This window comes from Cariama cristata, unplaced genomic scaffold, assembly GCF_000690535.1.
Source record: "Cariama cristata isolate BGI_N322 unplaced genomic scaffold, ASM69053v1 scaffold2007, whole genome shotgun sequence".
Taxonomy (NCBI): Eukaryota; Metazoa; Chordata; class Aves; order Cariamiformes; family Cariamidae; genus Cariama; species Cariama cristata.
Genome location: NW_009628151.1, coordinates 53065 through 76564, shown reverse-complemented (window position 1 = coordinate 76564; position 23500 = coordinate 53065). Strand labels below are relative to the sequence as shown.

General features: G+C 35.2%; 1 protein-coding gene across 1 annotated transcript in view; it reads right to left on the bottom strand.

Annotated features, from left to right (window-relative positions):
- The window catches only part of BRIP1 (BRCA1 interacting protein C-terminal helicase 1), a 61770-nt gene that overhangs the window by 6869 nt on the left and 31401 nt on the right, over positions 1 to 23500 (bottom strand). The window contains exons 14-15 of the mRNA XM_009704669.1: positions 13809 to 13968; positions 12935 to 13056 (exon numbers count right to left, since the gene is read on the bottom strand). Coding sequence (XP_009702971.1) covers positions 12935 to 13056; positions 13809 to 13968 — 282 coding nt within the window. The remainder of the gene's footprint in view (positions 1 to 12934; positions 13057 to 13808; positions 13969 to 23500) is intronic.

The window sequence follows — 23500 nt, the reverse complement described above, 5'->3', positions numbered from 1 at the left end:
AAAAGCAGCTCTCTTATCAACTGCAAAAGAAATCCCCTGCCTCCCCTTTCTAATTATGTGGATAACTACACGTACAATGCCTGATCTGAATTTGAACAATTAGTTGTATCTGGACATCACACACAGTTCCAACATACATCAAAAGCATTTATTATTACTGGGGAAAGGGGATCGAATTTTACTTTTTTTAAATAAACAAACATAAAAATATACCAAAAAGGGTCTTTCCATTGCTCTTTTGTACAGTATTAACCTTTGTAAACTGACAAGTGAAAGGACACGCTTCAGGAGAGAAAACAGCAGACTTCTAACCTCTTCTGACAGGTAACTTTCAAGTTGCATTTGGATAAGAAATTTTATTTTATGTACTTATGCCCTTTAAATTTCCTGTCAAATTCACAAATCCAATCTTTACAGTCAGGAAATAAATTCAGTTTGATTTCACAGATTTAATATTTGTTCCAGTCACTCAGAATTTATTGACTGGCATGTGATGTTTCCTTTGTAATTTTCAAAACAGAAGATGATTTCTTTTGAACATTTTATGAACATTAAAACCATTCCTTAAAAAGGAACGTAAGCATATCTATGCTTTTCTACAAATGGAAATACTACTTGGAGAAACAAAAGGGTACTCCTCACCATTTGAAATGGGGTATGATGTCAGAAAATTTCATTGAAGTCTTTAAAACAATGACAATATACTCCTGTACATAGTTTGCATTTGTCTTCTAGTCCTGGTAAATTTTCTAAAAATTTCCTCTGTTATCAGTAAGATTTTGGCCAGTTGTAACAAATGTAGCTTTACCACAGTTTCTTACTTCCAAACAGTATTAGAATAACTAGTCATGTGTCTTACACCGATAAGAATTACGACATTTTTAATTATGTGCATAAAACCACTGAAGTAACAGGAGAATGCAAACAAGTCATGATTGTCTGCATCCTATTGCATTACCCTGTGAATACAATACATGACTTTTACATTCTTCTAATATGTGTTAGCTTTATGCAAATGCATACTGCTTGTACTGCTGATCAACAATGACATTTCATTTCTCAAATGATATAGAAATCCATATTCTCTTGGTCTAAATGTCTAACGTATCTTTAAAACCTATCTTTTCTATCTTAATTAAAAGAGGGTTAACAGAAAATACACATTCTGTTTTCTCACTTAAATGATCATGTCTCAGCATGAGATGACAACTTACATTGCTGAGAGTTCAGTTTTCATTATAAGTCTACTAAAGGTAAAAGGCCAGGGCATGTCATTTTAATGCAATCAGAATCTATTTCATTGTATAACTCTTACATTATCAAGCATCAAATCAACGCCCAATTCAAAATGACATCTTACATATGTGAAAAAGCCAGTCTCTCCTGCTAGCAAATATCCTAAATGTGCAGTAAACCACAGGCTAGAAGGGATTAGTTAAAATGTCAAAAGACAGCCTTTTACTTTTACCTGTTCATCCTTAAAAATATACTCTTAGCTATCAGGCATGCTTTACAGACAAATAGCTTCAGCAAGCAGCAGCAGAAGGCCTGTGGCAAGCTCTGCCATCTTGTAGCTGTCAGACAGATTAGTCTTTGATCTATCTGGGAGGTCATGGTCACATTCACATTAACCGAAGTCTCACAACATTATACCTGCTAACCACTCGTTCTTTTCATGCTTAATTAGTTCGACATTTTTCACAATGGAATATTAACTGAGAAATATCAACAAAAAAATAAATGCCATGAACAAATTTTTGGTTTATGACTTGGAAAAATATTTTGAGGCAGTTTCTGCTACAATTCAGAAGAATTTTCAAGTGTATTTTTTAATCAAAATTAGCAATACAAGTTTTTCTTTGATGACAACAACATCAAACTATATTATTCATTATATTAGATTTTAAGAGTCTGATAAACCAAAAAAAAGTTACCTATGGTAACATCACTTCACATGACGAAACTCAAACTTAATCAGGATTCAAGTGATATATAAGTGGATTTATACTGTAATGACCATGGATTATATCAGTTAGTTTACAGCATGAAATTCAAAAGATTAGTTGAAAAACTAGAACTTGTTTTTGAACCCCGAAATAACCTGCAAATTCAGATACAAAAGCCTGCAGCACGCCTTTTTAGCAACACGCCAGGCTGAACCAGATTTATTCAAAATTAACAAAAACATGGCTATAGTTGACAGCAAGGTATACAAGTATCAATCTATTACGAACTATGTTTCTACAGTAAAAGCAATGGCTAGAGAATAAAATTAAAGCACCATTTTTTTTCTCCTTTAAATTGAGTTCTTTCCGTTCTGTAAATATAAAGCTTTTCCTTGTTTTGCAGTCAATTACAACTGAGATAAGGAAACGTGAAACAAAATTCCAGTACATTTTATAAATCTTCAGCTAAAGGTCTGCACAGCATCCTACATGATAATTTAACTGTTAACAAGTTCTAAGGAGAAAGCATTTAACCCTCTAAGAAAAAAAACCTACTGTGCTACACAATTAATTCACTTTTAAAAAAATTTTACTTCAGTAAAAACAAGCAGATGGTCCAGCAGACACTCATCTACAATAATTTTATCTCAGGCATAGAACAGGACCTTAGACCTAACAGGTAATAGCAAAGCCTAGCAGGACTGGAGAATGTGCATTTGGGGCATTTACCGTTCATAATCAGAATATTGTAAATTGATTTTCAGTGCCAGTATCAGAATATGAAGGTTGAATGGGCTAAGTTACAGTACAAAATTTTTTATTTTGTGCAATTTAAATCAGTAAAATAAACTGTGTTCGGTTTTACTTCATCTGGCATAAGTTTTGAGGTTGGGGGTTTTTTTTTAGATACATTACTTCACTTAATCAAATGTAGTGCTATACTTTGCTCTGTAAAAAGAAACAAAAAAAATCCTAAGTTATTACTAATAGTTAACAAGCCAGGCCTGTTCTTTGACAAGACATCACTTCACAAACATCTTCAACTGTCTCCTATTTTCTGTGGTAGATTAAAAATGACCTCCAGTTTGTAACCTGTGGGATTACAAATCAGATTACCCAGAAGTCTAAAGACAAGACAGAAATTCATGAATACAATGGCACTGTTGTGAGCAGTTAAACAGAGCACTCATCTAAACCTGCATTTCTCTACATCAGCATTTAGCAGCGTTGTGACAGCCCAGGTTAAATAAAGAGACAACTGCGGAAAGGAAAAAGGCTAATAAGCTTGGAGCTGTGTCAATACGTGCACACGTGTAGGTACGTACACACACACACGTGTAAACTCGTGCCCTTCACTCCCCACCCTCCTCCATCTATCCTCCATGGAAATAGAAATCAGAAAACTAATATAAATGTTTTCTGGCATTCCACTGATTTGTTTCTCTCATTTTATAAGAGGAAAAATAGCAACGAAAACAGAGACCATTGCTCATATCATCCAAAAAACTTTAAAAGACACGTTCATGTTTAACATCCACTAATTCCTCATCTCCTAAAAACAAACAAGCAAAAAATACCAGGTGGTCATTCTCTGCTTCCATCCCCCCCCCCCGCCCCCCAAAAGACATAAAAGTGGGTTTTAAGCAAATTTACCATCCAAAAAATCTCCTGTGTCCCGTTAGAGTCTCTCTTCCACCTGAAATAGCAATAATGAGAATTCTTCAAGAATTTACTTGTCATCTACTTTCCTTCTGACAAATGCCAAGTAACCATAAAAGTTTGTAAGTGCGGGAAAGTAAAAGACATGAAAACCCATTTCTTTTCTTTTACATCTGAAAATCCTTAAATAGAAGTAGCATTAAATAGTGCAGCATTTAACTTTCCCTCCGCACTTCAAAAGCAGTAACAACGTCTGTGAGATTTAAGACTAAATAATGCACGTGTAAAGACCTGGGTGAGTCATAGAATATGCTTCAAACATCCTCACTCCTCAGTAGACCTACTAAAAGTTGTATCTAAACATAATGTCTCAATTTATTAGCCCACAGGAAAAAGATATTACAACAGGACGTTATCTTTAAATACTCCATGTATTCCAAGTGTAGTGTTCATGTATATAAAAGAGTATGAAATAAGAATATTGCCTGAAATGATAATATATTGCCTATATTTTAACAAACTAGATTCTGTATATGACAATAATTTACCAAGGCCGTTCTAACAATCTCATACACTTAGAGATGGTCACCAGACACAAATTTAAGACTCTCTCCTGCTTTCACACACAAATACTGCATTTCTTTAAAAAACAACAACAAAACCCCAAAACTGTGAGCACAGCAATACCATACATACTGTGAATAAGACATTACTAGCTTTGAGACATGATCAATACTTTGTACTGCTCAATTGTCTTCAAGATGCTCTGTTACACAGTTCCATCCTACAAGAGTCTCTTCAGCAGATGAATGAATCGCCATGAGGCTGAACTCTGCACCCACCCTGCTCCAGCAGCTGCACCTCACAGAGGCTATCACCTCAAACCAATAGTTCATGCATCAAAGTCACATAAGCTTAAAAATAGTTCAGGTGACATTTTCTGCCTGACAATTTCTACACACACTTAAAAATTTGCCTTCCTCAGATAATATTGAATAAAATAAGGAAAGAACATCTCTGCAGATCTAGATCTCAGACTAGCTACATATTGCAGACTGTTGCACCTACACAGCGCACCTGTCAAGATACCGGGCATCCGTGGGATTTCAACAGCGCAACATTTGCTGTCTGAATGAAGATATAATCAAAACTAGAAAAAGTTACTGAAATGGGGTGGGAATCACAAAAGTGGTAAATAAGAAACTATATATGGAAAAACATTTCTAGCTTGTTTCTCCATAATGCAAAAGGTTAAATATGAGATATGACTTAAAAAAAGTAAAGCCAAACAATTCAACAGCAAGCTACTCTTTATTAGAGTCTACTAACTGGCCAGTACCATCTTCAAGGGCAGAAAACTAGTATCATCACTTTACACAAATCTGTATTTCTCTTATTTTGAACTCACAAGGTATTTTATGACTAAATGCTTCCCCAGTATTCTCGCTCTTAATCCCAGTGTTAGAGAGATGGGAAGCTTATGTGATGTTGTAACTGCTGAACACTTAGTATTGTCAACTACACCATGTGACACCTCAGAGATCTGGAAGTTTTACGGTTTGACAAATCTCGTAGCACATTCACCCCAGGCCCATCTACTCATCTCAGCCTTGTAGGCTTTGAGGGACTGTGAACAAGTGACTTGATTAAAATCTAATGCAACCAAAACTCTCCTCTGAAAAGAAAATTCAATCCATTTCCAGTGAAGCAGAAGTGGAGGAAAAAAAAAAAAGAAAGAAAAAAAAATCAGACAGCTTCCCTTGAGGTACAACGCTGCTGCATATGCTCAATGCTACTGCGTCTAAGGTGAAGTGGTAAGTGTCAGTCATCCTTACAAATCCCCAAGGTGATAGCTTCACTTTTAAAGCTTTCAACATACTTTGACAGTAAAGTAAAAACATAAAGGTCAACAATACTTGCTAAGGACAAGATAAACACAAGAAAATCACTTTGGAATTTTTTATGGATCAGAAAAGTAAACTATTAAATGTAAAGGAAAAGTTTTGATTTGCTGTGTTATTTATCCAAAGGCTTAACTTCTGGATATATTCGGGGATGATTTCTGTGATCTGTGCCAACGTATTGACATTAGCCTTGCACCAGTAGAAAAAAACGCCATCCACTAGTCTTACATGTCAAGTTGAACTTAAATGTTACTTTTCTTAGCTACAGGAATGCTGTATTCCACAGGAGTTTACAGCTGCTCCCACAAATTAAGCCTCTGTCATCAATATTTTCTTCTTATCTAACACAATTTCTGTTGGATGTAAGAAGTGTGGATGGCTTTGACTTTTTACAACCATTGTTATTTCCGGAGAAGTAAGAAGTTAAAGGCTTTTGAGATATCTTACTGTTTCAAACTGATGTAAGAAATTGCCAGACTGCCACATATTTATTGCATTGCTTGGGGTTTTTGTAACAGGTAGCTATACCTCCTAACAGGGGGGAAAAAAGTGATGGAGATCTGCAATATCCAGCCAGTCACCTTGTTATGATGTGATTCTGCACCCTGCATTACCCCTCAGTAAGCAGTATCACAGCAGATTACAATAATTTACAGTGTACTGCTGCAAGACAAGAACAACGCTGGCTGAATAGTCTGAAAGCATGCTCCTTCACAGAATTTAGATGTATATTGTCTCAATAATTATTTAACATCTAGAAGTTTGCTGCATAACATTGTACACTACAATGATCTAAGTATATTTCTTATTTACATCCTTAACTGGATTGTTTCAAAAAGCTACTTTGCAATTAAAATACAAAATAAAATTGAATATGAAGTGAGGCATGGAAGACAGACAAGTGTGTGTATCTGTGTGTGTATGACTATATATACAAACACATACACACATTGCACTTTTACCCTATTCAGTATTGCTCTCTCAGAGAACATTCAATAAATAATATACCATGATGTCTGGCTTGCTTGTGAAAGCTCTATAAATGTTTTTCTCTTCCCCACTTTATGTTTGTAATTTTTTTTCACAGAAACAGAATGAAGAAGAAAGTAAAAGGAGCTCAGGTTTAGACAGCCATTAATACAGACAATCAAACAACAACAACAAAATTGATCACCTTTTACAAACATTTAAATCATACTGAAAATGATAGCACACACTGTGTCAAGGCTTTTACAATGAATGTCAGATTTGACTAGAAGGTTGTGGCAAACTTGCTCAGAAACATTCCACTTGTTTAAAACAATCACATCAATAAGAGAACAGTCTTATAGCTCTAAAAAACCCTCTTAACTTCACAGGGAATTTTGAAATTCTGCTAAAGATAAACACAACAATGACCTTCCCTGTAATTTTCTGTACCAGTTTGCCCATATTTTAAAACAATACTTTACTTTGAATAAGAAATGAAAATATTTAAATGATGCAAACCTATGAAGAAATTCATACAGTGCATGGTATGTTTCTCAACTCAGGTTAAGCATCTAAAATAACAATCATTTTCTTAGAAAGTTTTCTTTTCCTAGAATAAAGTATGCAAGAAATGAATTATTTCAGCAGCCACTTATCTAGCACAAGATTCTTTCTCCTTTCAATGGAGAAAAAGCACATAGGCTTAAAAATTGCCACAAGAACTAGAAATTACTTAAATATTTGGAAAAATGACAATCTTCTGAAATTATACAAATATCTCAATTTGTTGAGCCCTCAAGAAAGGAGAAAAACTTCAGATAGCTGCAAACTCTTTGTATCATTAAGTTACATATAACCCAGAAAATTGTAATTGAAATGATGTGTTCCATCATGTTTCACAAATTATGTTACTGGAAACAATAAAGAAAGTATTTGCCATCGTCGTTCATATTCACCCTATTGCAGCTATGGGAAATATTTCTCATTAATGGCAAATTCAGGTACAGTTCTCGAGTAATGTCACTGCACAGAAATCCAAGCCTTATCAAGTTTATATTCCTTGCACATCTACTGATGTAAAAGAGTTTGACTGCATTTTCCTCTATATTTTGGTAAAGTTCTCTTAGCTGTTACATGATTAAGTACACTCTACTGTACCACGATCAAAAGCATCTGGAAAGGTGGAAGTGAAGAAATGCTCTCTGGGAAAGTTAGCTTAATGCTTGCACTTCAGAGTCGCCCATTATCAACAATTCATAGCGAGTTTCTTTATTTTCAGGTCCCCAAGGTAAGAACAGTAAATTATGACTTGAACTAAACAAGTCACACTTGGCTCCAAAATCAGATTTTCCTACCTCTAGTTTCAGGTCCCAGAGGTGGGCAGAGGAAATCCTGGTCACAGCCAAAGAAGTCATTTTTGGCTCTGAAATAAATTTTCCTGCTTTACTAGAGCCAAACCCTACCATTGAGAGTACCATAGCTTTAAGCAATACTTTAACATTTCTTTTATATATTTTGCTTTAGCAACCTGATTCTTCAGCAATATGAAACCGTTTTCAATAACACAGAATTAGGGTTTTGCCCTCTCTTTCTTAAACCAGTATTGTTTATTATCAAGTACACTTCTGAACCTTAATCATTTCTTTCTCCTTAACACCGGCAAAGTGGTTTTGACTCTTCTCTTTGTGAAAATGAGTGAACATAAGATACTATGTGTCTAAAATTTTTAAGTGAAACTAAATGATATTCTTTAAAGGTTCTACAGAAAATAATGTAACTTATAAAAGCATTCAGTTACTTAAGGAGGCCAAATGCTTGCCATTTAATACCAGAAGTTGTGGCATATATTTAGCACAAACATATGGAGAAAATAAAATTGGATATTATACATCAGATTTGACAATGAGTTTCTTGCCCAAGTAAAGACTGATGTCTGGATCCAAAATGCTACAATTCAAAATATATAACAGAAGTTAATGAATAGTATGTTAGCATCAGATAACATGTATATGGGATTACACATCTTTTTCTGTCACATTATTTATGTTCTCTAATATTACAGTTCACTGGTATTCAATCAAGTTACAAATCATAAAATATATTTAGAAAGCAGGTTGATCACAGACAAGTAATATTAGTGGAGATGAGCCAACATCAAACCGCCAGCATAAAATATCGGTCTCCAAAGGTACGATTCTGCAAACCCTTATGATTGTGCACAGTCCTAGAAGTATTAAAGGGATTACTCACACAAGTAAAAGCTATGTGCAGGAGTAAGAGGTTATGAATTGAGTCTTAAGAGGACTTCTATTAACCCAAAAAGCAGACATGCAAGTGTATTTTCATGTAGAAGCAAAGCACTTTTTAATGATTTAAATCCCAGAAGTAAATAATTCATGGATATTCCAAGGGAATTATTAATCATACGCATTTCCTATTTTTAAAGGGATGTCATTATTAATCATCTTATCAGTTTCTTCACTTTGTGTATCTATTAGGCACCTATTGCTATGTAAAAGCAACAGATATACCTGTGTCCATAATTTTATGTCTATATAAGTCTAACTTGACTTGTGTCACTGTGTTTTGAATTTTCTTATGTCTGCTCAAAACTCAAGCTCCTCCCAAAACTTCAAAGTTGGAAGTTTTAAAAATTCCAGGTTTTAATCAGTTTTCTGGTTAGCCTACAAAATCTAGAGAAGCACTAACCGACTATATCACAAAAGCAAACGTCATAACTATCTTTAACTATAAACTTTAACTGTTTTGTTTGGGAGCTTAACATATCCTAAAATCCTACAAAAAAGATAAACTGTACAGTGTCCTCTAATGTTAAAAAATCTGGACACTTCTAACCCCAAGAGGAAAAAAAGAAAAAGGATTCCAATGGAAAACACTGTTAATAAGGAGAAACACGTAAAATAAAAGCAGTCACCCTTAAAGAAAGTCGCTCGGTTGTACCTGGAAGGGAGAATTCATATCTTCTTAGTATGATGAGCCCTACTGATATGCTTTGAAAACAATCCTGAATAGGAAAAGGTATTTGAATAAAATACTGTGATCATATTCTTCCTGATAGTTGTATCATAAATTATTTCCACTGTTTAGGAGGAGTATTTGAACATCAGCTTTCACTTTAAAACCCAAGTCTATTCCCACTTCAATTCCAAAGGATTTAGATGTGATCAAAAAAGTATGGTTAGAAGATGAAGTTGCATTATAGGCAGGATGGCACAAGTATTATTTAACTCCCTGGCAATTGGGCTTGTGAGTTTTGGATTCTAACTGCTAATGAAACAGTAATACAGCCAGCCAAACTCCAGCAGGTTAGGACAACAGGTTAAGGCTTAACTATAGAAAACTGTCTATAATTAATAAAGAATTTCTTTTCATTTCAGGTAATACTAATAACTATCTGCTACATGACAGCATGGTTTATAGCATCCCTTCCAATCCCTACAAGTTTCATGCATCTTTTTTTGCCTTATTGACAAATTAATACTCCTTCAGTCCTATGAAGATTTACTCACTGAAGCTGACTCCAAAGCATTTAGAAGAATAATAATAAAGTGTACACGAATAAAACTTCGTTTTCCTTTCTAATGTTCAGGTAAGGTCTGTCGGTCTAGGGGACTGAAGTAATAAATAACAATGCGCATTTGTTAATACACACACAGACTAATAAAAATAGGATATCACATTGGTTTTATATAAAGTTAACAGATTTTTTTTAAATGTAGCGCTTACTTTTCTGTACCCTTTTATAATACATTTGTTTCATTCCATTTTGGGAAGCAATACTGTTGGATCAGCGCTCTCAGAAATATACAAAAAGACTAGTTTCAGGTGAAAACTGGTATCTTGTCCCATTCTCTCTCCCCTCTTTTTATTTTTAATTTTACATTCCAATCTTCACTATCAACAGCCAGTTTTCCTTAAAAATATAATTCCAATTCCTTTCCTGAGCTGACATGCCACTGAAAGAGATGCTTAATCTTCCAAATTTCTTTTGTATCTATGCTTATGTTTCTACAAAGCTATTAATTAATCTTCTTCAGTGAACAGAGTGACTATCCTTCAGTCTATCCTTCTTCATGCAATTGAGCTCAACTGGTAGAAGAAACGAGCATTAATACAGAACTTTTTGGCATATCTGATATACTTAAAGCCTTGGACAAAATAAAACATTGTTCAATTTAAAGGGAAGTATTGCTAGCTGGATATCACTTTGGATCCAAGCTCTTGAGCAAAAGACACATTTAGAACAAAAATAATTTCCTCTAGCATTATTCTAGGAGCACTGCCATGCACCAGACAGCTCCTCAAGTCTGATGCTAAGAGACTGGTGCATGCCCTTCTCTCATCTAGAATTGATCACTGCAGTGCTTTGTGCGTTACCATATCTAAATATATACGCTCAAACCTTTAGCTGCTTGCAATTTGGCAGCTAGTGTTTCTATCCCTACTTAAAAATTTAGAGGTTTTCTTCAGTCTAATTAAAAAAAAAAAAAAATAGTTCACCACAACACTCATTTTTTGGAGTTTAGTTATCAGTAATGGGAAGTACTGCCTGTGACACCATTATATTACATATTTGGTTGAACTCAAGGTAAAAATCAATGACACTATTTTAACCTTAGGGAACATAATCCGCTGTGAACATAATTCACCCTGACACATTCCTTTCAATTTAATTTTGTATCATTTAGAACACAAAAATACTGACCTTCTGGAAATCATTTGGAGTAAATTGTAAGAGTTCCAACCATACTATAGACCAAGTATTTCCAAATTATAATTTCAGCATATACTTCTAAAACAAAGCGTTTCTAACTCTAGAAAGAGCGCTAAGTATTCTTTGCATGTAAATGTTTTTATACTAGAGTGTATTATACTTTAGTAAGACAAAAAATGTTGTGGCTGAATAAGTGCTTCAAGAAAGTTATGCAAACATTGAAAGAACATTGCACTAGGCAGCCACCACTAATATAACCTTACTAGTCCTTGTAGGATGTGGGTTTTTTCCAGCAAGGCTGTAATTAGGCACACACTGTAGACAACAAAGAAGTCTTTGGTTGTTCACTTAAGCTGGGAACACATCTCTAAAACCAAAGCTGAGTCTGTTTGGGCTTTCAAGTGCCAATCTATGATTTTCTTGTTTGATTTGGCATTACTAACAACCAGAATCCAGCTGTTCCTGGTATGTATTTATTCTGTGATACTTCACTTTGTTTCTTAGCTTCACAAATCAGAGCTTTTTGGGACTAAAAGGTACACATAAGATTAAAGCAGTGACAGTGGCTATTATCACTGGAAGAAGTGTGCCAGCAACTGGGTGACTACCTAAGTGGCATGCACAGACTACTAAAAAATAAGTAGTCTTACAAACTAGTCAATAATAATGTTCTTCTCCAGTAAGTAGAGAGTCTAGAAAAACACTTTTCCGTACTCATTTGCTTTCTTTTCCTTTATGAATGCCTAGCTTCAACTATGAAGTGCCTATTCTAATGGAACATCCTCTATCCCTAAGACAAGGCCTGTTGAAGTCAAAAGGAAGAAATATTGATGTGGGTAATTACACAGCAGTGCAAGCAACAGGATGCTACTTTGGTTGCCTGCTGAAAAATACAAATAGTCTCCAATTTCTTTAATTGTAGACACCTAGAATTTTTTGCCTAAAGTTAGACGAAGCTTGAATTATTAAAATAATAATGTCCTCAGCATCCAGGAAGAGGTTATGTTATGTGGTAATTTCATACCTCAAAACTGCAAGCTAATAAAGCAGGATTAGCTTGGAAAAGGTTTACAATTCCACTCTGTTTAAGTGGGAAGCGTCATACACATAGTTACAGCAAAGAAGGCAATAGGGATTAGAAAGGTGATATACTGCAAACAGTAACGGTATAGTCTGTGAAATACATTGCTCCATTGTGTTATTATTTTACACCATAACTATCTTCATATTTCCACCTATTTTCTGAAATAATCTTTTGATCAATGTGAACACCTTATTTAAAGTAGCATTTTCCTAGCATTTATCCTAGACCTTCACAATCAAATGCCCCACCTCAGTAAGTCAGAAAGTAACTTCATTTCTATGCAAATGGCATAAGTTTCAGTGTATGAAAACGGGCAGGTGAAGATAGAAACATGTACTGTTGCTTGGCAAAGCATGAAGTTGACGAGCATTTTCACAATGCAATAGCCTTCACTAGCAATGTCAGACAAAAATTTACAATACATCTAGCATGATATATATTTATTTAGAATGACATACACATACATCAATCCACAACACATACTTCCTCCTCTTACCTATGTGGAAGGTAACTCAAAGAATTCAAATAGGATTGAGAGGAGTCCAAGGGTAAACAATTAGAAAAAATATTTCGTGCATATCTGGTGTTTTAAACATGACATAAAAATAAAGTACAACTCTTTCAACTGATAGCCTACCTGAAGGTCTTTCACATTTGGAAACGGAATACCTATGGTTATAACTGCACGGGCATTCTCATCACAGAAATCCAAGCCTTCACTAACTTTTCCTCTGCATACAGCTATAAGGAGTGCTCCATCTTGAACAAGCCAGAGAGGAATATACAAATCATTTCCAGTGATAAACTGAGTACCAGAAGAAAGTTTCACCAATATCTTTTAAAGAGCTAAACATAATACAGGATAATACTGTGTATCAGTCTAGAAAAGGTGAGTGGATATAAAGATATAGACTTCCTTGTTAGAGGGATGAGATTAACTCCAATTTGATTAACAATATTGTGATTTTGAATATCAACTGGCAAAATAATTTTGCACTATATAATACAGTGATAGTTAATTATGCAAGAACCATATGTATCTACAACAAAATTTTAAACCTTGAATTTTGCACTCCAAAAATCATGCTATTTATTTTTTGACATGCTATCATTCTTTATTCTCTATACTAATGTTTAAGTATTTTGAGAAGAAATCCTATAGTGGCTGTAATATAAGATGGGAAATTCCAGTTACGCAATGTACTATTAGATTCTTTGCGAAGTCACTCTGCACCCTGCTGGACACACAACTGCACATCCTTACACAGTGATATTCAAAAGGCAGTGAGCTATTAGGATTATGCATCATCCTGTACTTCCATATATCCTCATGCAACAATATAAATACCAGTTAATCTTCCTCATTTATCACAATAACTTATTAAGCTATGGTTAATTTAATTGTTTGTCCATATCTTATTCTAATTGTTAAGCACTTAAAAAAAAAAAAGAGGGAGATTCTTAAACTTGAAGAGTCTGTATCAACTAATTTGTATGTCTGAAGAACGTACCTCTCTCTCCTTTACATTTTATTGCATCATAGTATATTTTCAGCAGTTCATCAAAGTCACTCTTTGCCCCTCCTTGAGGCTCTGCAATGACTGTCTTAACCATCTCCAGGTTTCTCCATAAGCCAGTGTGCATCCAGCGATCTTTTAATTTGTCCAACAGCTGAAAACAAACAGAAAAACCCAGAAAAGCTGTAATGAAAGGTCAGTCACTTCAGTTGTTCAAATAAAGCACACAGACACTTATTTTAGTGAAATTCTATTATTCATTTTTTGAATCTATGAATACAAGTTTCCCAACATACAGTGTTCCACAGCTATGCAACACTTTGTAAACATGATGGATACTAATTTTGCTAATTAGAAACAGTGTAGATTTTTGAGTTATCAAAGAAAAACTCTCTAGATCTATGAGAACGGTCATTAAAGAGCATCTCCTGGTATTCCTCAAAGCAAGAGGAATGCCATCCAAAGAAAAAGGGAAATAACTTGTTTTTCTGATTACCAAGTAAGAGACTCATAAGCAAATTCTAAATTAATTTGAAACAAGCCTTTGTATCTTAAATTTCCACAATATTTCAATATTTTAAAATTTACACAGATAGCTGGGGGAGGAGGTATTGATGTAGGATTTATCAACAGCCTCCTCTGCTTCTTGAAGGGCCTGTGAGCTTGGTTATATCTACCAGATTCTAAACTGTGCACATTTTACTCCAATTCAGTACATGTTCACGTCTTGCAAGCAAATAATCTTGTTCCACATTTCACGTGAGTATAATGAAAGCATGTACTGCAACTACAAAAAGCAAAGTCTAAAATTACCACAGAAACTGCAGTCAGATGGGTGGGGATCATTTTGCAGTTAGCAGTCATCACGTGCATCAATTTCTAGACTGAATTTCATCACGACAGGGAGCAAAAAAAGGCACTCCTTCACCTGACGTGTTTGTCTGATGGCACACAGCACTGCCCTCAAGACTAAAGCAAGGCAACCAACACATTTTAGTATGAACCAAGTAGATCTTGTTCAGAGGACAAAAGTAAATACTTTATTTCACTCCTTTCACTGCTAAGTGATCATTAGTGTGTCTCTAAGTGTTGTGCAGTAGAGTTATGAGCTTTATATGTACAGAGATTTTTAATTCACAGATTCTGTAATAAGGGTTATGCTCTTAATTTGTCTGTACATCCCTCAACTCCACTCACTGAAGACTTTCTCAGTATTTTGCTTCAGGCTATATAAACTGCTCCATCTGGAACCTGCGCTTGCCCCAGTTCATTCCTCAAAAAGCCACAGCATCCCTTAACTCCAACCCATTTGCCTTTCTGATGCACTCCAGTCAAGATCTCAGGATCCTGATTGGTTAGATTGTTACAAAATTAATCTGTCCCATGTCCAAATATACAGTTTAAGTGTTACTGTGAAGCAGAACCAATGGTAGCTAACTGTTGTCACACTTGAGTTTACAGGGAGAACACTTGCAAATTTATAGGAAACTGTTTACAAGAACCCTTGCATAATTCGTGTTCTCAGCATTAAAGATCTGAACTTATTCTCTGACATTAAGAGTTTGGATTAGTTCGTTTTGAGGTACATGTAGTTCAGAGGGGACAAATATTGTGTTATTCTCGAATTTTCACTAGCTTTGTTCAAGCCTCTATTAAGGGAATTACACTTGCTTACTACTGATGTGACACCATTATCAAGCAAGCATGAGAGACTTAAGTGATGGAATAGTAGGGACAGTTTCCTACACATATAGATGTAACTGTAAAATAAATCATCTCTTCTAAATGTGTCGGTCCTACTGTTTGTCCCCTTCTCTACCAGCTCTGTCATTTCCTGGCAGCATCCTGTCTGTAATCTCTTTTTATATAAGAGGTTGTAACATTATGACCGAGCAATGATTGTCCATCTTGCCATCCACAGCCTGCCACTATGTCTTCAGTTCTTGGATATGATATGGAGATAATTCTGGCAAAGAAAAGAATCAAATATATTATGCCTCTAAGTACATCCATTTGGGATCTGTTAGAGCTGCCAGTGACTCTAACACTATTAGCTTTCCAGATTTCATTCCTCCTTCTGTGAAACTAATGTCTGCCTGGGCCTCCACTTCACAATCTATGCTAAACTCACTTCTAGCACTGCCTGCTGTTTACCATGCATGACAGAAGGAGGCCAGTAAGATAATATAGACAGGATATAACTGAATTTGACATTTACACACATAAAACTATCCACGCTTTGACTTTTAAGGGTCACTTACCCCTGACTTCCTCCTTCTCCTATCATCCCAGCTACTGAAATCAACTGGCATTTTTCACAAACACACCCTTATGAAGTCTTCCTAGCAGAAAAATTGTTTCTTAAATTAAGAGAACCAAAGTCTGTGATAGCCTCAGAAAGGGCAAGATTGCTTACAAAACCTACTTAATCCCTCAATTCCACTGTATTTCTCTCTTATTTGAAAGAAGTATAACTTATATTCATAAAGATGGCAGTAGAAAACCTTCCTCCAAATTCTTAAGAGAACATCTTTTCTCTTTTGTGGGTTACCCAGTCCCTCCAGGCAAGGATCTCTTAGACCACAATAGGTTTAGGTTTCTTGTTTACTTGACAGCAACCATCACAATAGAAAATCTACAATTTTTGATGGAAATGTGTGAATTATTCATGAAAATCTTTGGCAAGAATGGAACAACTCATTTATTCACACAAAAGCTATTACCTCTTCCATTTAATGGAGTTTCCTAGATATGGAAACTTTCTTGTATACAGGAAAGTGTGCACAAACATACACAATGCCCATGCTATAGACACAGACACTAAAACAACGAGAATTATGGACATGACTGAATACAAATAAATAAAATATATAACACAGACATGCCTCATAAGAGCTAGGAATCAAGTGCAGGTTTCTCATAAAAAATTATTTCACTTCAGGTTGAAAAAGTGCAAATGGGAGCAAGATATAATGCCAGGAATCACAGGAAACAACCATTAATGCCCACAGTCAGTCACTTTTTCTACCCAAGGGAATAATAGTTCCTGCAGGGGAAGGCAGTCTGTGTATATTTTATTAAATCCCTTAAAAATGGATTCTCAAATGGTTTATTAACAAATGGTCTTCCTCCAGGAGAGCAGAAAATCTTGTTAGAAAGAATCTGACATCTTCCCATGCACTGAAGGATGTTTACTTCGATAGTTTTTTTGTTTGTGGTTTTTTTTCTTTCTGCAATTTAAAGACACCTGTAAGCTATGATCCACAGAAACTATGAGCTCAGTATTTAGATTCATCATTTATCTTTGTCAGCATCTCCCTTTTTAGGCAGTTTTTGAAGCACTCCCATTTTGGGAATGGGGGAAATTGTTTTCTCAACATCTCTTGCCATTATGTTGCACTCCTAGGCAAAATCCTGTCATCCTGTGTCCATGAAGGAAAAGCTTTGTCCCTTTCCATTTTCCGCTTTGTTTTATACAGTGCCAAAAATTGCATTAGGAGTTTCCCATGTCATGAAGACAGACCAAAGATCTGTTTAATGTATTTTACCCTAAGGCAAGTTCATTGTAATTTCCAGCATCTTAACGAAGTCGAGAAGTTAATTTGCAGCAATCAAGTTGCTGGGGATGTACTTTTTTCTGCAGTGTTCATTATTTCCTGACAGTGATTTTTGCAGTAGCAATTATGTGAGATGAGGGAAGGTCTAACAGAAAACACTGTAGCATGATGAGGTACTTATTCTGGTTTACACTTCCCTAGCCCTTGGCCTGCTACAAGCACGTGCTACTAAATTTCTTTAAATAGAATATTCCTTAAATATTTTAGCATTGATTCACATACTGAATGCATTGCACCTTGCCAGCAGAGTAAGAAGGCATCACAGAAATAATCCCTCCATCAAAAAGTTCTTGGAGAAGCAATGGAACACTTAAAAATATGAAAGGATGTTCAACAGCAGCACAGAACAAAAACAATAACGACCTAAGCAGCACCTGACAGCAGAGTAAAATAACTCTGGCTTTATTGGCTAGTTTAACAACTATTAACTATTTAATAATAACTATCCGTTACAACTGTATTGTATATTCTTGTGCACCTTTAAAACTATATGCTGTCTTGTTACCCATAGATTCACATAATGATGACTGAACAAAAGGTATTTCAAGGTGCACAAAATTCAGCCACTTCTCCAAACTTCAGTATTTTTTCGTCGTGTTTCTAGGTAATATTTTTTTTTATGACACAAAGTTTCACTATTCATTGTTATTCAGATATGACGGGTAGTGGGGGGGGGGGAAGGAAACAGCCATTAGGTTTTTCTTAATAAAAATCACAGTATTGGCACCACTGTTAGTGCAAAAAGTCAGAGATTCCCAAGGGACTAACATTGATCTAAAAGGCTTTTCCCAAGCAGAGCTCTTCATGTGTTTGCTACCAGAATTTTCTTTTTGAATAAGCACTGCTTCAAATCAAAGTGTGTCTCCAGTGGGCTGGAAACGTGTTTGAAGGGTCAAATAGAAGTTCTACACGCAGTCAGCATAAAACTTCAGAAATGGAAAACAGACATCTACGGTCAACCCACAGGTTGAGCAACAGGACTTACTTCACTAGACTCCGTTTTGGTAGAACTACAAGGGCTATGATACAGCTGGACTAATAGGGCAGTCACTTGCAGAAAACAGGGTTACCATCCAATCCACCAACATTCAAGAGTGACACACAAAGGCTTACAGTCCTGCTACAATGGTGTACTCTTACATCATCTTTTAAGTATCAGTCCATTAATGCACATTCTACATACAGACACCAAAATTCGACATTTACATGAAATGGAGCGAGGAAGCGGTGGTGTCAGTTTTAGAAGCAGCTAAAATATCCTAATACAAATATTTTCCCTTTAATTTCAAGGCTATGTTACATGGCAGTGTGTTTTGGTTTTTTTTAAAATGTAATATAGACATATGCATCTTAAGAGCATTCCCAGTTATGGTTTGTAAAACCTGAAAAGACTAGCCTGGGTCATTCCCTGTTGAAGACCCACAACTGATTATAGAAAGTATTTCCAAAGGGAATCTTGACTAAACTAGAACACTACAGACACGTAGACTAGGGACTTCAAATATAGAATGTAGGGATTCCCCCAAAGCTCCAGCAGATGGAGAAGAATATACATTGACATCTACAAAACTGAAATACATCATGTTATTTTCCTAGTGTGCAGACTAGGGCAGTTACAGATTATCTCACTAAACAGTTTCTTTTTGTATACAACTTTGGAACTGTCTTACAGATTTTTGTTTTTCTTTAACTTTGCAATATCAAAAACATTTTAAGAAGCTGCAAATGTATGCATCTGCATCCAGCTGCACCTCTCTCCACACCGAGGATGAACAACGGTTTCAGCAACCATAATTAGATTCAGAGAGAGACAAGAGGACCTGTCAAATTGAATTGTGCTCTTCTACTCCTCTTACAATCTTATATTGAGAAAAAGCCATAAATTCCCCAGGTATGCAAAAATCAACCAACAAAGTAAGGAAAATGTATCCAAAGGCAATTCCAACTGTCTAGAAATCTAGCTAGGATGAGAGAACAAAATGAAAACCTATTCCTTTAAATAAAACAATAAAAAAATTTCCAACAAGTGCTGCTCTAATTTTAAAACTAGTGCTTCTTCTACTCTCATCTGAGTCATACTTAAACTTATGAAAATGAAACAGGTATCCCTGCATATTTTAAACATACTTTAATAAGGTCTTATACCTTTCCAAAGTATGCAACACTTAAAGCCTTACCAGCATTTCAATTTCAATAACACGTTATAAAAGAGAACAAATACATCATAAAATAGACCATGGGAAATGCAAATCTGCAACTGATGGATATTGTGATTCAGTAACCGAAAAAAGCTAAATAACCTAGAGACAGTACTCCAAACACCTAACAATAAAACTTGATAGTATTAAATAATTTTTGCTCTTTGCAAATTATTTTAATTAAGTTTTTCATCTATCATTAAGAATGTGCATGAAACAGTCTTTTAAAAGCATACAGTTTAAGACAGACCTTACCAGCAGTGTGCCTAACATTTTAAATAGCTTTTCTTTAAATTTCATACTATATGTAAATACAATTTATACTTTTTCAGTAACAGAAGACATTAATTTTTGTATCTTTCCTCTCCTCTTCTTCCACTGATCTCAAACTCTGTTTTGTTTCAAGACATTGAGTAACTCAGTCCTTCAGTGGCACTTTTATCTTATCTAAGTAACAGGAAGCGGCAGTGGAACGGAATGGAGGAGGCAGAGGAGTGCAGATACCAAATTTATACATTGAGTTTTATCAATGTTTTTGCTTCAATGCACTGCTTGCATCTTAACAGAAAAAAAAAAAACAGGTGTCAAAACCAAACAAATAAGAGGCTTTTTCTCCCCTCTGCATCTACTGAAACCCCTTACATTTGGAGAAACTGTCAAGAAGAAATGCAGTTTTCTTGTCTTACTACAAAATGTTTCCCACCATTTGGGCTGTCTGAAAAAAAAATAAAATAGTACAGGTTGCTTTATATATCACAGGACAACTCAATCTGCATCTGCATCAACTGCCTCCTCTCTTCCTTTCAGTAAAAAAATAATAATAAAAAAATCTATATACTCTTGACAGATCCTTCTGCAAATTTAAGCTATTAGGATGGAGGACATCATATTTTCCACTGAAGTAATCCTCTGATGATCTCAAGGCACAGATGTTTTTATAATGTATCTAATTCCATAGGTATTGCATTACCTTTAATAAGCTTCCAGGACCATGCAGTTTGCTGAGTCAGCTGGTTAGCTACAGCTGTAACTTTTTGTTCAAATCACTCTCCCACTGGTCTCAAAGCTCTAGTCTGTTCAGCATGATGGTTAATTACCTGGTTGAATTTTCTGCTTCCATTATGAAAGAATGAAACTGTCTCTGTATTAGTGATAATCCCAAAATACATTCAGTCATTAAATAAATGCATTTAGTACGTTGCTTAACACGCTAGTGGCCCTAAACTCATGTTATTTCAAAGTAACCCTGGAGAATGTATCTGGCCAGACTCCACCCACTTTTTTCACATCACTTACATACTGGTGTTACAGACTGGTATTAAACTCACTTCTTCAACAACCAAAATGTTTTGGAAAAGCACAGAAATAGCAGAAGTTATTTGACAATTCTCTGAACTAAAAGGGTTGTCAAGCCTCTGTACTAAATCACCTGGAATCCTGTAGGTAACTGACCTCCAGGACTATTGGAACTCTTCAGTTTGGGAGAAACGACAGTTTACAAAGGCAATGCGGTGGCATGGGATCAGTAATTAATTCCATTTTTACCTTTAGTTAAAAAAACCCAAACCAACCCAACCAAAACCAACAACATCAACAACAACAAAAGTCCTTTGAGGGTAAAAGTGAACACGAAAGAAACAGTAGAAGGAAGAAAGTAAATGGAGTAATGAAACGGGAATAAAAGACTAAAGGGAGAAGAGATCACTGCCTGGAAGGATTCGTGTGAAAGGAAAAATCTAACGTCCGTTATCCAAATCTTTAAAATAAATTTGGAACAGCACTCTAGAACTATTAAAAACAGTACTATAAAAAGTACAATGTCCCTTAATGATAGTAAAAGATCACATCTATGAAAAGAAAGCAATGAAACCCAATAATATTTATCAACTTCACCAAAAATATTACATGCTTTCAAAAGGACTGAAAGACTATGCACCTTTTAGCCGCAAGTCATTTACCAAATTGGCAGAGCTAAATTGCATTTAATCTTTTTTCCTTTTTTCCTTCTTAATCAACCTGTACACTTTTTCAACTGTGATTTTATTCTTAATCACATTCCACATCAAAAAGAAAAAAGCTCAATTTTGCTTGACACCCAGACATTTGCACTGCACTAGGCTGGGACTACACCAGCCAAGAATAACTTAGTCCATTGAATTATTTAAGCAGTTGTTCGCACTCAATTAGATTTTCATGAAAGGTTAAGCAATAGACTGATTCACAGAAACCTCTTCATGTTTTGGAAGGTATCTAACCTAATACAAGGAGGCATTTAAAATTCATTCTTTGGAATGACTAAGCTGATACAAAATAGTAACATATCTATTCACAAAAAAAAAAAAAGTATTTTAAGCTTCAAATTCCATTTTCTCCATTTCTAATTCTAGCAGATTTCATTTAAAGAGAACATGAAAATATCTGTGCCACAAGTATTTCATTTGTGAAGTAAAATCTGCTTTCAAAATAGAATGTTAATTTCTCACTGTTAATGGGAAAGTGGAGAAAAATACCAAATGCCCATATAAATGCATATGCATAGGTAATCTTTTCTTTATATGCCAAAATTAAACTGATTTAATGCAGCATTTTAATGGAAACAGGCCACACAAAGATGCTATTCTTATCGAGGAGAGGCTATACCTCCTTTCTCCTGCATATTTCCCCAACTATTTATTATCATCGTGGGGCTATGACCAGCAATGCAAAGTAGTGCTCTTTTGATTCAGCCTTGGTTTACAGAGTACTAACTCCAGATCAATTTCTGTCTGGTTTCCTTTCCCAAAGTGCCACAGACCCTCTGTAATGAAACGCTCCATAATTGCAAACCAGAAAATATTTTTTTAAAAAAAAATCTAAACATTTTTTCTGCTGTGAGGAAAAAGAAAACATTTTCTCGTAAAACCAATAATTAAAGAATACAGGGAACATAATATGTTCAGAGACTTTGATTTCTTTGTTTTAAGGAATATGAAGACTAGGCAACACAGAGAAGAATTTTAATGTGGAAAGACCTTAGAAAAGTTCTGAAATAAAAGTAGACATTGTGAAAGAATGAGACCAGAACGTGTGCTCATCTAAGTACAACTTCCAGAAGAAAACACATATTCCTCACTTTTTTCAGAATCTCTCCTTTTCAGCTGATGAGGAAGATTTTCTAATGTGTATTTAACCGTGCATAAAGTAAGAACGTGTATATTTAAAGCAAAAGTAGTTAAAAGGAAAGTGATTTTAAAAACTTAAGCTTGCACATATAGTCATGATAGCAAAATTAAAACAAAATTGCTGAAGTTGATAAATGCTCAGCAGGTTATTCTCTTCTTACAGAAGAGCTACATTTTATAGGAAAGACTTCAACAGTCCAGAGATGGAATCCAGGAAGCTGTGAAGGGACCCCGACCCAAGTCACACATTTATTCTGACATTTTACATTTCTTCCAGAGCTATGAAGAAAGATCATACAGCCTTTTAATTTTCCTAACAGGTGGTTTATATCATAGTCTTTCCTCAACACATCTCCTGGGAGAAAGCTGCTCTCAATTGGAAATCTGTATCACTACTACATGTGCTATTGCAAGAGATTTTTCACTTAGATGTTTCTTACTATTTCTTTGCAACAGAAAACGAGCTTGAAGAATAAAACTTTAAAATCATGAAAGTGTCTGTGATTTTCAAGAACTTGTGTGGGAAAAGCATCTTAAAAGTTCTAAACTTAAAAGTTCAGAAGTACCAATTTTCTCAAGGAAAATTTTAAACAAACATGAAAGAAAACCAAACATTTAGGACCACGACTCACATGTTGAGATACCTACATATGCTAGGAAACGCAGGGTAAAATCTGTGCTAGCCCAGAGGCTTGGGCGACACACCGGGG